This window comes from Cupressus sempervirens, chromosome 3 (assembly GCF_028749045.1).
Source record: "Cupressus sempervirens isolate cs-2001-9-10 chromosome 3, ASM2874904v1, whole genome shotgun sequence".
NCBI lineage: Eukaryota > Viridiplantae > Streptophyta > Pinopsida > Cupressales > Cupressaceae > Cupressus > Cupressus sempervirens.
The window spans coordinates 10873074-10887005 of NC_143120.1; the positions used below are offsets into that span (position 1 = coordinate 10873074).

The 13932-nt window shown below is 36.6% G+C and overlaps 1 protein-coding gene across 1 annotated transcript in view; it reads right to left on the reverse strand.

Annotated features, from left to right (window-relative positions):
• LOC149564470 (carbon catabolite repressor protein 4 homolog 5-like) overlaps window positions 1-13932 on the reverse strand; it is a 176792-nt gene that overhangs the window by 66875 nt on the left and 95985 nt on the right. Inside the window, exon 7 of the mRNA XM_089818017.1 lies at window positions 8066-8124. Coding sequence (XP_089674143.1) covers window positions 8066-8124 — 59 coding nt within the window. The remainder of the gene's footprint in view (window positions 1-8065; window positions 8125-13932) is intronic.

The window sequence follows — 13932 nt, forward strand, 5'->3', positions numbered from 1 at the left end:
GGTCTATAATAGTAACTATGTCATGGTGTCCAAGATCCGGCTCAAAGAAACATAACAAGTTGGTTATCATGGTGTCTGGCAAAATCCGGCCCAAAGAACCATGATGAGTTGGTTATCATAGTGTCTAGCAAAATCCAGCCCAAAGAACCATGATAACAAGTCTGCCATTTATAAGATCGCCACCTTACAATGGTTACCTTCCGTCTGTTCGTTATAATGACTTCCAGCACTCTGGGACAACAATCTAATGAAGTCTACCATGAGAACAGGTCTACCATTTATAAGATCGTCATCTTACAATTATAACCTTTTTGTTTATATATGTCAATGAAAGATCGTCACCTTTCATTACATATCATATGTGAAATAGTAATCACCATGAACCCAATCAGAGTGTGGTACAAAGGCTTTCAACTCAATTCTCTCTCACAGAAAAATATATTACAAGAAATTTCACTTGGAACTTCTCCTTATAGAGAAGATATTATTTACAAAGGATTGCACCTCAAAATTCTCCCTCTGAACAATGATCCTGAGAAGTTAGGTCCTCTAGTTACTCCCTTGGAGTTTCTCTTCCCTCAACAATTCTTGTTAAAATTACTTTGAATATGATAATAATCTTCCGACTTTCTAGTGATAAGTCAATACTTCCTCATGATGCACTCAAGAGTAGGCTCATCAAAACCACGCAGTTACACACATGTATTTCTAGACTCCCTCTGAGTATCAATATTCTAAGCTCCTGCGTTGCCTTAAAAGAAGTGTCATACTCCCTCTTAATGTAGAAGAATCTCAACCATCAAAGATGTTTGCTTCAAGAGCCTCACTTTATGCATCTTGATCATCAAGGTCTTTGGAGGTACTATCATTAGATTGAGTCTGCACAATATTTGGTAGCATATGTGAAGTACCAACCTTCTTTTCTTGTAAGAATATTCTACACATAAAGGAAAAGATCAAAGCAAATAACCCTTATAGTATGTATAGAATTACAAATAAGAGAGACTACAAAGAGTAGATAAATGTAAAAGATAAAAATACTTATCTGCACATGAAGATTTAGAAACTGTCTTTTTAGATTATTTGAGAATGGAACATCTCCCCTTTAAATAAGGTTCAAATGGGAATGGAACATTGATTATTATTCCGCCCATAATGTAAAATTTCAACTCATTCTTATATTGTTGAACAATTTTGTATCAAATATGACAACTCCTTTCTAAATTCCAACTTGCTCTTTTCATCCATTGAAGGTCCAAACATTTATTTAATTTAACAATAGAAGTGAACATGTCCTTCCATTTTATCAAACTCGTCCACAACATGCCAATATCTTGATTAAGTATGATTGTGCCACATGAATGACTCTACAACTCATTCATCAAGTTTCATTCATCAAGGAGAGACTCGTAGATGGTTCAAATGAATTCTTTAAAAAACTTCATTAACGTCTCACAACAACTCAAATTTCCTTACAGTAACTTCTACAAATACAAGTGACATCATTTAGAAGTCATCACTTCCTCATGATGAAAACAGGGGGTATGCCCATTAAAATCACATGGTTACAATGTATGAATCATGGTCCTCTTGATAGTAGCAATTTACTGATCACTAGAGAAATCCATCTCAACTTTTTTTACTCCCTCTTAATCAATAAGACTGAGATCATCAAAAGTTAACCGGATCATATCCTCTATTTGCTCCCTCTCTTTCAAGGTTGCCTCTAATGAAATGTCAGGCTCCCTCTGAATCTCGATCTCCTACTTCCTGCAATAACATTCTTGGAGAAAAATATCAAGGCACATAGCTCTTATAGTATGTATAGAAATACTAATAAGAATATTTACATTGGTCAGGATGTTAGTAATTTAACTCATGCTCATTACTAACAATAACATAAATAACTCTTTATTTTATATTTCCAATAATAGAAACATAATACTCAATCTTTACCTTTCATACTCTCATAATGAACCTCTTTATATTTAACAAACATTATGTCAAATTATTAAATATCATTTTGAAAGAATGTATATAATTCAAATACAATTATACATATAAATGAATACATGTATGCAAATATATATATATATATATATATATATATATATATATATATATATATATATATATATATATATATATATATATATATATTAGTGGCATTGAATGAGGCTATTTCTTCTTATGTATCACATTAAGTAATAGATGGTAGAATCTATAACATGAAAATTAATCCAACACTTTATACTAATTCTATTTATATAATTGAATACAACTGTATATTTATAATGTTAGAAATTGTATTCCAAAATAATATTAAAAATTAAAATAAAACTTGAGATTGGTTCTTTCCCAAAGACAATATTGGTGTCCATAAAATTTGAACATACTATCATTTAAGTGTGAACCAATAAAACATATATCTAATGTTTGAAATTATATTAATTATCATCACATTTAGATTCATAATATCCATTTCTATATGTAAATGAAATAACAAATGTAAATAACACATACCTTATGCATTGTCCTTTAACATACATTCCTAGACTCACGAGGTGTCCCCAATCATAAAATATATTCATAAGCCATTCACATGGCTATGTATTTTGGTAAAGTGGTATGTTATTGCATTGCCAACATATGGGTTAGGGTGCCTTTCGTACATACACTTTGGTGTAGCTAATAATCCCCTTTATCAACCTTCCTTTAATATTCTTTGCCGCTCGATTTATGCAGGTCTCTCGCTAATGTGGCATATCACTTGAGTGCATAATGGTCGTCATATTTTTTTTACCAAATTCATCCCATGTCATTTAATACTTGCTTCCATTACTGGTGGGTTCACCATTCCACATCACATATGAATGACTACCGGGGGATTATTTGTTTTGAGAATTGCTTTCTCTTTCCTTATAATTCCTTCCGCGAATATCTCTTCCAATCTGGTAAACTTTAACAAATCAATTTGATTAACTCCCTATAGCCATGTTTTGCTTTAATTTTCTCACTGCCTCCCTCCAATTTTCTACTATTATATCCTTTCCCCTCTTTCTTATATCCGCTATTCTCCATATTTAGCATGCGTGTCTCCCTTCGCTGCAAGGTCGGGCTCATTTGAGGCATTTTGTCAAACCATTCCCGTGCATTATCTTTTCTTCCACCTTTCGCATACAGGTCTCGGCCTTCATTATTCTGATATGAGTTTTCCCACCTTTTACAAGTAATATATTGCCCAACGATTGTATATTTTATCAGCCCAACTTAAATATAATTCTGCTAATATCCCCTTCACTTCTCTATTCTCTTTCTAATAGAGCTCTTCTTGCTCCTCAACCTTTTTAGCTAGTTCTGCATTGGTCAGCATCTTGCTTGACCCTACTGAGGACTCTTGATCAGGTATATACAACATGTAGCTTCACACAATTTGGGGACTCTTGCTCTGATACCAAAAATGATGCAGAGCATCACCTTGGAAAACTTAGGAGGAAATGAATCACTCAACTAAGCCTGCATAAAGCCTGCATAAAGGGGTTCATACACCATCAAGATCGATTATTTCTCTAAACTCAGATTAACATCCAATTGACTCTCTTAGTACCAACTAATGTCCAGAGTTGCGACAAGAACCCATTCAACTTCCTGTAGCAACATTGACTTTCCTGTACAAGCTTAACTTAAATTGACCATTTCTTTATTGGAATTGACATACATAGCCAACTTGGTCACCTTTGAATGTAAAAACTGAACACTAAACCGAATACAACTGACTACTCAGCAACATTAATCCATTTTCAGGTTTACACCACCTTTATACATGCATGGGTTTAGAACACGATTACAGACCGACCGTCAAACATGACATTCTCTATTAACAATAAAATCTACAACTTCATGGTTCGAACCAACCATTACCATCATCACATATTAGTTATATGATTTCCACATATCAATGAATACATGAAGATATTCACTGAATTCACAGTGTCTTCCATGCGGATACAAGCTGAACCAAATGATACAATAAAAACAAAACCATATAATACATAACTCCTCCATGATCCCAGAAAATAGATCGCAAAGAGTTTAGAAAACTCCGATCTATGAGCATGGCCCTCAAAACAACAAATGTTTACATTCACGATTTTGACTCAACCTAAACTGAAATCAACTTTGTCCTAAGTGGCGATAATTGGAGATTTTACTAAATCACTATTCCATTTATGCCACCACATTGTAGGACTTTATTACAAACATCAAAATTTAAAACACACTAAAAACATGACATTAACTTCCCTCATAGTTTTTACATTTCCTGTAGCATCATCTTTGTTATGTCTTCCTACACAATTCTGAAGTATTGTTTCATCCTTGTTTGTTCTTAGCATATTTAACCATGTTAGTTCCTGTAGCATAATCTGCTTGGTCTACTCCTGCAGCACTTTCCACGTCGGTTGGCCTTTGTTATTGAATTTGCCAACTGTTTTGTAATATGGTTTGGCCCCTACAACTTCCTTTGTCAATGGAGGCAATGGGATTTGGGGCTCATATGATGTGCTTAGTCCTCTTCCACATAGGATGTTATCCTCTACTTTTCGCCTGTTAACGGTTGTGCGCTTGTTTTTATTAATATGTTTTGAAGAGGTCTGCCACATCTTCATTGCTTCCCATGTAGCCCTTGATAATTATGGCTTTTCTCAAGACAGAGACGTCTCTTGCAGAATGAAAGAGCTCACACATGAGATGAACATCCTTGATATCACACTTGTCCTTGGCCTCACATATTTCCAATGCCATCAAATTCTATAAAAAGCTTTTCAATGCTATTGGCAATTCAGATTATGGGAAAATGTATTCTTCTTAATGTTGATCGCCATTAAATTTCCGTGCTTCTTTCTGAATTTGATCCCAACCCACCTTAACTCAGAGGTAGAAGGGATTATGATCTCCTTTTTGGTATGATCAAGACGTGGCTGATTAATATCTTTGTGAAGTTCGAATGAATGTATAACATACATGCAAATTAAATCAATAGATGCTTACTCTTCTATGTGCTTGGAATTTCACTTAACAAAAGAGTCGTCTCCTTAGAAGGGTAGAACAACCTTGCTATTCGGGCACCAGCTATTAAATTACAGAGCTCTCTAAATGCGCTTGCTTCATCTCCAGAAATATAGTATGAAGAAGTAATTGCCAATACTATTGAGCAATTGATTTCTCCTCAGATTTCATAGATTTTCAAGACTCATTTAAATATAAATTTAATCTTTGAGTCGTAATATTTCTTCACTATTGAAACCTCATAGGCTAGTAAAGAATCTTCTTTGACACCATGTTAATTTCTAGGATCGTTTCTACAAATGTAGAATCATAGTCATTGTTATTCATGTTCTCCAAATGCAGATTTGGATCTCATATAGATATGAGAAGGACAGACATGTCTCTATGGTGTAATCATCATTTAAATAATATTATATTAACATGAATAATAATAATATGTATAACACTATATATATATATATATATATATATTTTTATTTTTTATTTTTATTAACATGGATAAGTATATTTAGGAAATGATGATTACCAATAACAATAATGTATATCAAATCGAATCAATCCGACTGAAGCTACAACTTTAATATACCTAACATTTCCGTGTATACGCAATCACTTTTTAAAGGTAACCAAGTAAATGCACAACTATAAATTTTAAAAGAAGACACCAACTCAAATGCTTCACCATGTAACTCACCCATTGTTAGAGTAAAAAGAACCACCAATGGAGGATGTGTATAGATTATATAGCATTGCAAAAGATTGCCACTAAGAACATGTTTGGTCACCTACTAATTGATGACTTATGGAGCCAACTTCAGCATGCCAAGCATATTACAAAGTTGAATTTTGGATCTAGGTACCATAAGTTCCTATGGAGAAGCTTGTATGGAAGACAACCTTCCAAATAAAACAATGTCTCTTTAAATGCTTCATACTTTTTTTAGTTTAATTTTGGATCTAGGTACCATAAGTTCCTATGGAGAAGCTTGTATGGAAGACAGCCTTCCAAATAAAACAATGTCTCTTTAAATGCTTCATACTTTTTTTGGTTTATACACCAAAATCAATGAGATTGATATATGATATATTGAGGTCTTCCACAAATTTTGAAAGAAAGTAGTTGTTCTTTTAATGAGAGGGAGTAGTGTCCCTCACCCTTTTATATCAGCTTTCTGTAAACAGAGTAGACTTTGACTATGTAAAAGTACAGCCAAGCCTTTCAAAGTCCCTATTTTAGAAATCTGGAGACAACAGACTAGAATAATCATTAAAACTCTGGAGGAAGTGCAAAAATATAATAACAGCTAAATTACAGAATCAACAATCAGATAAAACAAAACACAAACAACCAGTCATTCCCAGTCATTCTTGTGGATCATCTTCCACCACATCATTCCACCAACAGCAGTTGTGGAACCAGAAAAGCCAAAGAACCCCCTAATTTCCATTCTCTGCTTTCACAAATGAAGAAGAGCCCTCACAAAAGCCCCAGCAGGCAATCTCACAAGAAGATTTGTTTCACACAATGCTCACCAGCCTCGAAGCCCTCCACTTGCAGTGAGATGAATATATTGAAAAAAATATAGTTGACATTCATCGTGAAGAAGGGTAATTTTGCGAAGCCGCCACTTGTCTTTTTGGGGTATGATGATGAAGAGAACCATCATCCGATTTGCAGCTTTCTGCAAGTAGGAAATGATTTTTGTCAAGAGCCAGTCAAATTCTGAGAACCATTTTGAGGGCCTGATGGAAGGACAGTACAGTGAAGCTGTGATATGATGGCTTGGCAAATTTTAGTTAACTTACAGCCTACAGCAAGTAAACTACAGATATCATGGGATAAATCATAAATGACATCTGACACAGCCAATGATCATCCCAGCCTTCTCCAGCCTGGCAAAAATAGATCCAAAAAGTTATTTCTAAACTTTAGACATCACTTCGCCAATCCTAACACTTAGAGGGACATTGTTGCTGCTGTTTATTTGCTATGGCTACCCTTCACATGGATCAAAGCCTATTACAAGATTCAGTTTTTATGCTTTCTCCTACAAATATGACTAATGAGAGTAGTAATTGCAAATATTCTACCAAAATTTGCCAATTGTCATGGCCAGTTGTAATTACAAGTTGCAATATGTTTTTAAATGAATTAGTGCATCTCCTTGGATAATCAGAAGCACAATTTGTATGACAACTTCGCTCACAGAATCAACTTCAAGGTAGCAGTGTGCTTCCTTACCTAAAACTCATTCAAGAGCATCCCTAACCTAGAAATCCTCATTTCTTATTAACTTATGATTGCTTCTGTTGGAAGAGATTTTCAAGATGTAGCATCCTAGTTAAAGATATTGATTGGACCTAAGTCCAACCTATGACTTTGACTAGTGTAAAATCATGCATATACTACAATAAAGCTATTTCTCAAAAAATTGTGCGCATTTTTTATAAACTGGAATAATTTCCATCAAACTTTTAAGTTGATATGTTTTGATCTCATCAAAAAATAATTCAGGTCAACTACTACCATTTTGAAATGTACATAATGCTTCAACAAAATTATTTTGAATGTACATAATGCTTCAACAAAATTATTTTGAATGTACATAATACTTCAACAAATTTATTTTGAAAGGTACATAATACTTCAACAAAATTAAGGCATACCAAACAACTAATTCCATGTTGACTCAGCACCAAAATGATTAACCAATTACATAAAACAAGATCATTGCTACACTATCCAGTAATTTGTGTCCTGTAAAGAACTAAGAACATTTAAAATTCAAAGCTACAGATTGCAAACATCAAGTGAAAAGGAATAAATATCTGTTTTTACAAATAAATCAGATACAATCCACTGCTAATGGATGTCAAAAGATCATTAAGATTAGGTGATCTCTTATTTGGTTCCAGTGGGGTCAACATCTAAAGCAGAAATTATAAAAGTTGCAAACAAACACTATGCATGCATGCAATGAAGCAACACAAAACTTACTATGATTCCCCTTGCTTTTTACCCGTGCTCCCCTGGACAGGTGCAAGCCTACTATTCATCTGAAAAGGATAGAATGAAAAGTATAAATCTCCATCTGTAAATACAAAACGACTAGGAAAACACATTTCTGAACACAAACCATGAAAAATCATCAAAAAGTGAGCAAGATAAGATTGCAGACTGACAGAATAATAACTGAAAAATAATGATTATAATCAGAGCACAAATACTTGGGGGGTCATATCAAGTCCTTTCCTTCTTTCACCAGAGCATTTATTTTATTTTCTCGCATTTGTAGGGAAGTTTTCTTCACGAGATCTCTCTTTTTCTCCAACTACAAGAAATTCATTAATTGGTACATAGGTACCTCATCAACCATTGTGAGTCACGACATGTTCATGTGTCGATTCTTTCATCCGTCATTATCTTTTAGCTTCTGTAAGTTGTACTTAGGGGGGTGTTACAGTAAACTAGGCATAAAACCTAATAAATTAATTAATCATCATTAATTAGTTAAGTCCCTTTTTACTTACACTTGAGCTAAACTTAGAAGTGCTTTCTATTTTCAGGTCAAGTTGGATCATAGCATAAGATGAGAATACTTTGTTAGTATTTTTCATTTCAATCTTCTAGGCTGAGTGTCTTGTCCACGGGAAAGTTCTCCAAGGGAAAGTTCATCCACAGGAAAGTTGTTCTATGGGAAAGTTGGTCCACGGGAAACTTTGTCCATGGAAAAGTTTCTCCACAGGAAAGTTTCTCCATAGAAATTTTGTCCACGGGAAAGTTAGTCCATGGGAAACTTGTCCACAGTAGAATGTTAGTCACGGGAAAGTGAAGTCCATTGGAGAATATTTAGTCCACAAGAAATAGTTCCACGGAAGCCCTTCTTGCAGTCTGTTTCTTTGAGTTGCCAAGTGTTGAACTCCTTGGCAGTATTTCTTCACTACACCCTTTGTAACTGTTTACACTCTCTGTGTGGAACTCTCGAATTTATGACCACAAGATGTAATGATCATACTTCAGCAATTACTTTCATGCATGTAGCAATGAAAACATTATGGATAAGTTGCGTACCCATGTCCAAAACACAATTTTGATATGCATGCAGACAATGGGAAGCAAAAAAAGGTTTTTTTATTCTTTGGGTAGAGTGTGAATCAGAGGGTGAAATTTTCATTTGAAGCAAAAAGATAGTGATAGAAAATGAGGAAGGACGAAATTGCTGCATTTGTATTCTTGTCTACAGCATTTTATCACTTCATGATAAAACAAGATTAAAAACTAGTTGTAATACAGTTACCTCATCTGTTAGCCGAAGGTTGTGGCCTCTAGAGGTAGTTGCCTTAGTCTGATCAGGTTGAAGCCTGTTTTTTGTTGACACAGTTGGAGCCTTGAATGTACCAGGTCGTAGCCCACATTTGCAGTAATTAGTGATACCATGGTTTTTACCCAAAAGGGTTTCCACGAGATACATTCATGTGTCCTTGTTTTTCTTTGTGTTCGTTCTGTTGCATTTACTTTTAAAATGTTTAAATATTGATTCACCCCCTCCCCCTCTCAGCATTTCATAAGTTTTTCAATTGGTATCAGAGTCGATTCTCTCCTTCAAAGCTTAAAAGCCTGAGAGTAGATCTATCCCATGTCACCATGAGTGCTTTAGAAGGTCTTGCCACAAACCGTGCACCCTTATTTGATGGAACTAACTATGCCTTTTGGGTTGTGCATATAAAAACATACATTATGTCATTAGGCTGTGATGTTTATCTTAGTATGGTCAATGGATACACCATTCCAGCCCAACCACCTGGTGGAACTCCAGTTTTCAGAGAAATTGGGGTTTCTGTTTGAATATCTTATCTGATCCTCTTACCATATGATTATATTATTGTATTTCAATTCTGCATGTTTATGATGATGGTATATCATAGGAAAGATTTGTACTATTGCCTCAGATGATTTTGCAGGATAAAGAAACTAAGAAAGAACCAACACTCATTCCAGGTTCAAACAGTAAAAAATTGCATCAGGATTTTGCCATGGTTCATCTGGTAGATATCAGATTGCATCATAAGGAAGGAATTCAGATATTTTTTACTGTAGCAGTATATTTCTACCAAGTTCAGCACCCAAAATAGCAATTTCAGTTTATTATAGTAGAATTGGAGAAGATGTTTGTTGTTGGTGAAATCTATTATAGCCGACGGGTAGAATTGGTATCCAAAAGGTTGCGTGACAGTTGAGTCACCCCTTCGGAAACTATATATATATCGTCTAAATGGATTTATGGATGATCATTGTAATGGGAATTGCATAATTGCTTATATGAATAAAGTGTTTGTTCTAAGTTACATTCTAATCTATTAATGCAATAAGTATTTGTTTACCTTGTATAGTAAACATTTGGCACCGTTGCCAATCGAACCTAGTATACAAGAGGTGTTATGAAGATTAATGCCAAATCTGCTCAATAAAGATAGGAATAAAATAAAAGACAAGGATGATATATGCACAACACGGGAAGCACTAATCCTAACACAACAAGCGAAACGAAAGCAGAAGTTCCAACAGCTTACCAACGGTCACCAAGGGGGTGAAGGAGCACGGACCGAGGGAGTGCATTAACCTAGCAGACCGAGGAGTGTCGAGGACTCACTTGAGGAAACGCGACAAAGATTAAATTTGGTAGAAGAGACAAGGGAGGAGTTCCTAAACTTGTATACGCCAAAGGTAGAGAATCCGAACGGAACAGGAGGAACCCGCACGGCTCGAGGTGCCTAGGGAGCATGAGCGTGGGGTGAACTCTTCGTTCCCGATACACTTGACAAACCGATATAGGTAGAGAATCGAACAACTTCGTTTGAAGATCTCTTCACACCGAGTAATGTGGTTGTCCAAGGTAAGGCAGTTGTCTGAAGTAGCATGCAGAACAACACAGGTACTTAAAACAACGCGAGTGTGCAGCAAGTACCATAGATTCAGAAGAATTAACAATGGCAGGACCTAAGGAAAAATTACCGAAGTTTAATGGTGATGGGACGACCAATCCAGTCAAACATTGTAAAACAAGTGAAACAATCTGGACGGCAAACAGTGTAACAAATAAAGATGACTGGGTCCGACAGTTTCTAGCAACCTTACGGGGTGTAGCGATTGATTGGTTTTTGGATGTTGATCCGCAAAAATTAACTACATAGTCAGACGTAAAGAAAGAATTCATAGCAAAGTTCCGACTACTGAGGGAAAATAATGAGCTAGTGGCAAAAATATACAATACTAAACAGAGAAAGAATGAAACAATCCGCGTATATGCAAGGAGGTTGAAAGAGTTGGTAGGAAAAATGGAAAGCCAACCAGCTAATGGGTTGAAGAAAAGGTGGTTTGTCGAAAGTCTACGACTAGCACTGAAGAAGAAAATGAAAATTGAACCTCTAGCATCATATGTGGAGAATGAACAAAAAAACAAGCAAAAAAAGGATAAATCATTGGACTCGGAAAAGTCATCCTCTAGAAGCAACAACAACAAAGAATCAAGTAAAAAGGGTTCTTGGAAGGAGGGTCACACAAAGGGCTTCGGCCCTATGAAACAATTTTGCAATATCTGCCAAATTGCGAAACATTCAACCAAGGAATGCCTATTCAATTTGAAAATGAAGGGACACCAACAAGCATTGCTAACATGGGAAGTGTCCACCTCAGGAGCACGAACAAATACAAACAATGGCGCAACCTCAAGAGGGTACTTAAACAATAACCAATGCGGACGGGGAGGCAACAACAATAATGGGGGCCGAAGCCGAATACAGTACGATACAAGTAGACGGCCAATAATCCAATGTCATGCGTGCAACCTCTGGAGACACTTCGCCAAAGACTATACCACAAAGGGAACACCACAGCTATTGTGCAGATGGTGTGGTCCGGGAGACCATGAGGATATGAAATGTAGTAAGCAAGCGGTGAACCTTTCAAGGATAGAAACATGTGATGAGGAAACATTAGCCATCACTCGCGCGCAAACAAAAACGTATCCAAAGCCGGAAGAGGAAAAGAAAATGTTGCAACAAGTGCGAGCATAATTAGAAAAAGAAATGGAAGCTGAAAAATCAGAAACAAAGGATACTGTCGACACCTCAAGGAGGAGCTTGGCAAAACAAAATATCATATGGCAGGTAATGCAAATTGAGGTTCCGATGAAGTTGAACGACCTTCTTCTTACAATGTCTCAGCAACGGACTGCAATCCTGAACATGACATCACTCCCGAAGGCAACGGAGGAGCCGAGAAAAGACACACAAGGTGGAAGCGAGACGACTGAGGCAAACCCAACGCTACTTGCACTCACTATAGGAAGACAACCTATAGTAGTAGAAATGGGTATCCTCGGAACCATCCTCACGAACACAATCATAGATGGAGGATCAAGACTGAATGTACTACCGGAAGATATATGGAAGAAGTTGGGGCAACCTACATTGTGGCCACCTACATTTCAATTGCTCACCACTGATCATCACGGGATCAAGCCTTTAGGGACTCCGATGGTGCAACCTATAAGCATCGGGACACAACCATTCTTACAGGACTTCGTGGTTATACCATTAAAAAGAAAAGGGTGCGACGCCATCCTCAGACGAGGCTGACTAGTTCAGGCGAAAGTAAAACATGACTGGAAACGGAATACCCTGTTCATGGAAGGCGGGGGTCAGAGATTTGTAATTGACCTACTTACACAAATGGTAGGAGAGGAGGCAACATCGTCGAATTCTGAAGGCGAAGGCGAACGAGATGACAAAGGGAAGAAACGAATGGAACCCAATGAAGAAGGTATCTTCAAACTAGGAGGGTCCAATGATGATGACCTAGATTCAGTAAATGGCCTACTCTATTGGCAAATGGAGGACTATGAGCTCTTTCCAAGCTGCCATATGTTAGGGGTTGAGGAAGGAAATAAAGGAGAGGAAAATGAATTCCCAAAGGAATATAGAGAAGTGAAGGAGGGAGAAGTGCAAATAGACAAAACACTGACACGTACATTTAGTGAAAACAAGCCGATTAAATACGAAGAACCCACAGTAAAGACAATGAACTTAGGGGATGAAGCTAACCCGAAGAATATATGTGAGAGATGGCTGGAATCCAGTCCTGAAAGCAGGGGCATTTAAAAAATTTATGGAATATAAGGATGCTTTTGCATGGATGTATAAGGACCTGAAAGGAGTACCGCCGAAATTATGCGTCCACCGTATACCACTGACAAAAGGAGTAGTACCCGTATGGAAGTGGTCATACCGGATGAACAAAAACTATGCCGCACGAGTCACTGATGAGATCAACCGAATGCTTGAAGCAGGCATTATTTTTAGAGTACAAACGAGTGAGTGGGTATCACCGATTGTGATATCTCTAACGAAAGACACCACCCAGATAGGGATATGTGTGGACTTTTAATGCTTGAATGCAGTCACGATTAAGGATCCGTTCTCGATAACATTTACCAATAGTGTGTTGGAAGAAGTTGTCAGGCATGAAATCTATTCATTCCTGGATTGATTTTTTGGATACAACCAGATATCCATCACCAAAGAAGATAGGCTCAAAACAACCTTCATAGTAGAAGATGAAGTATATGCCTACAATAGAATGTTGTTCAAACTGTGCAATGCCCCGGCAACATTTCAGAGAATTATCTTGCACATCTTCGTTAAGATGTCAATCGAAAACTTCAAGGCATTTATGGACGATTGGTCCATTTTTAGTGCAGAAGACAAGCATCTAACCGCACTCAGATAATGCATGGAAAGAAGTAGACAAGCGAGACTAGCACTAAACACGAAGAAGTGCAAATTCATGGTACCGCAGGGGAAGCT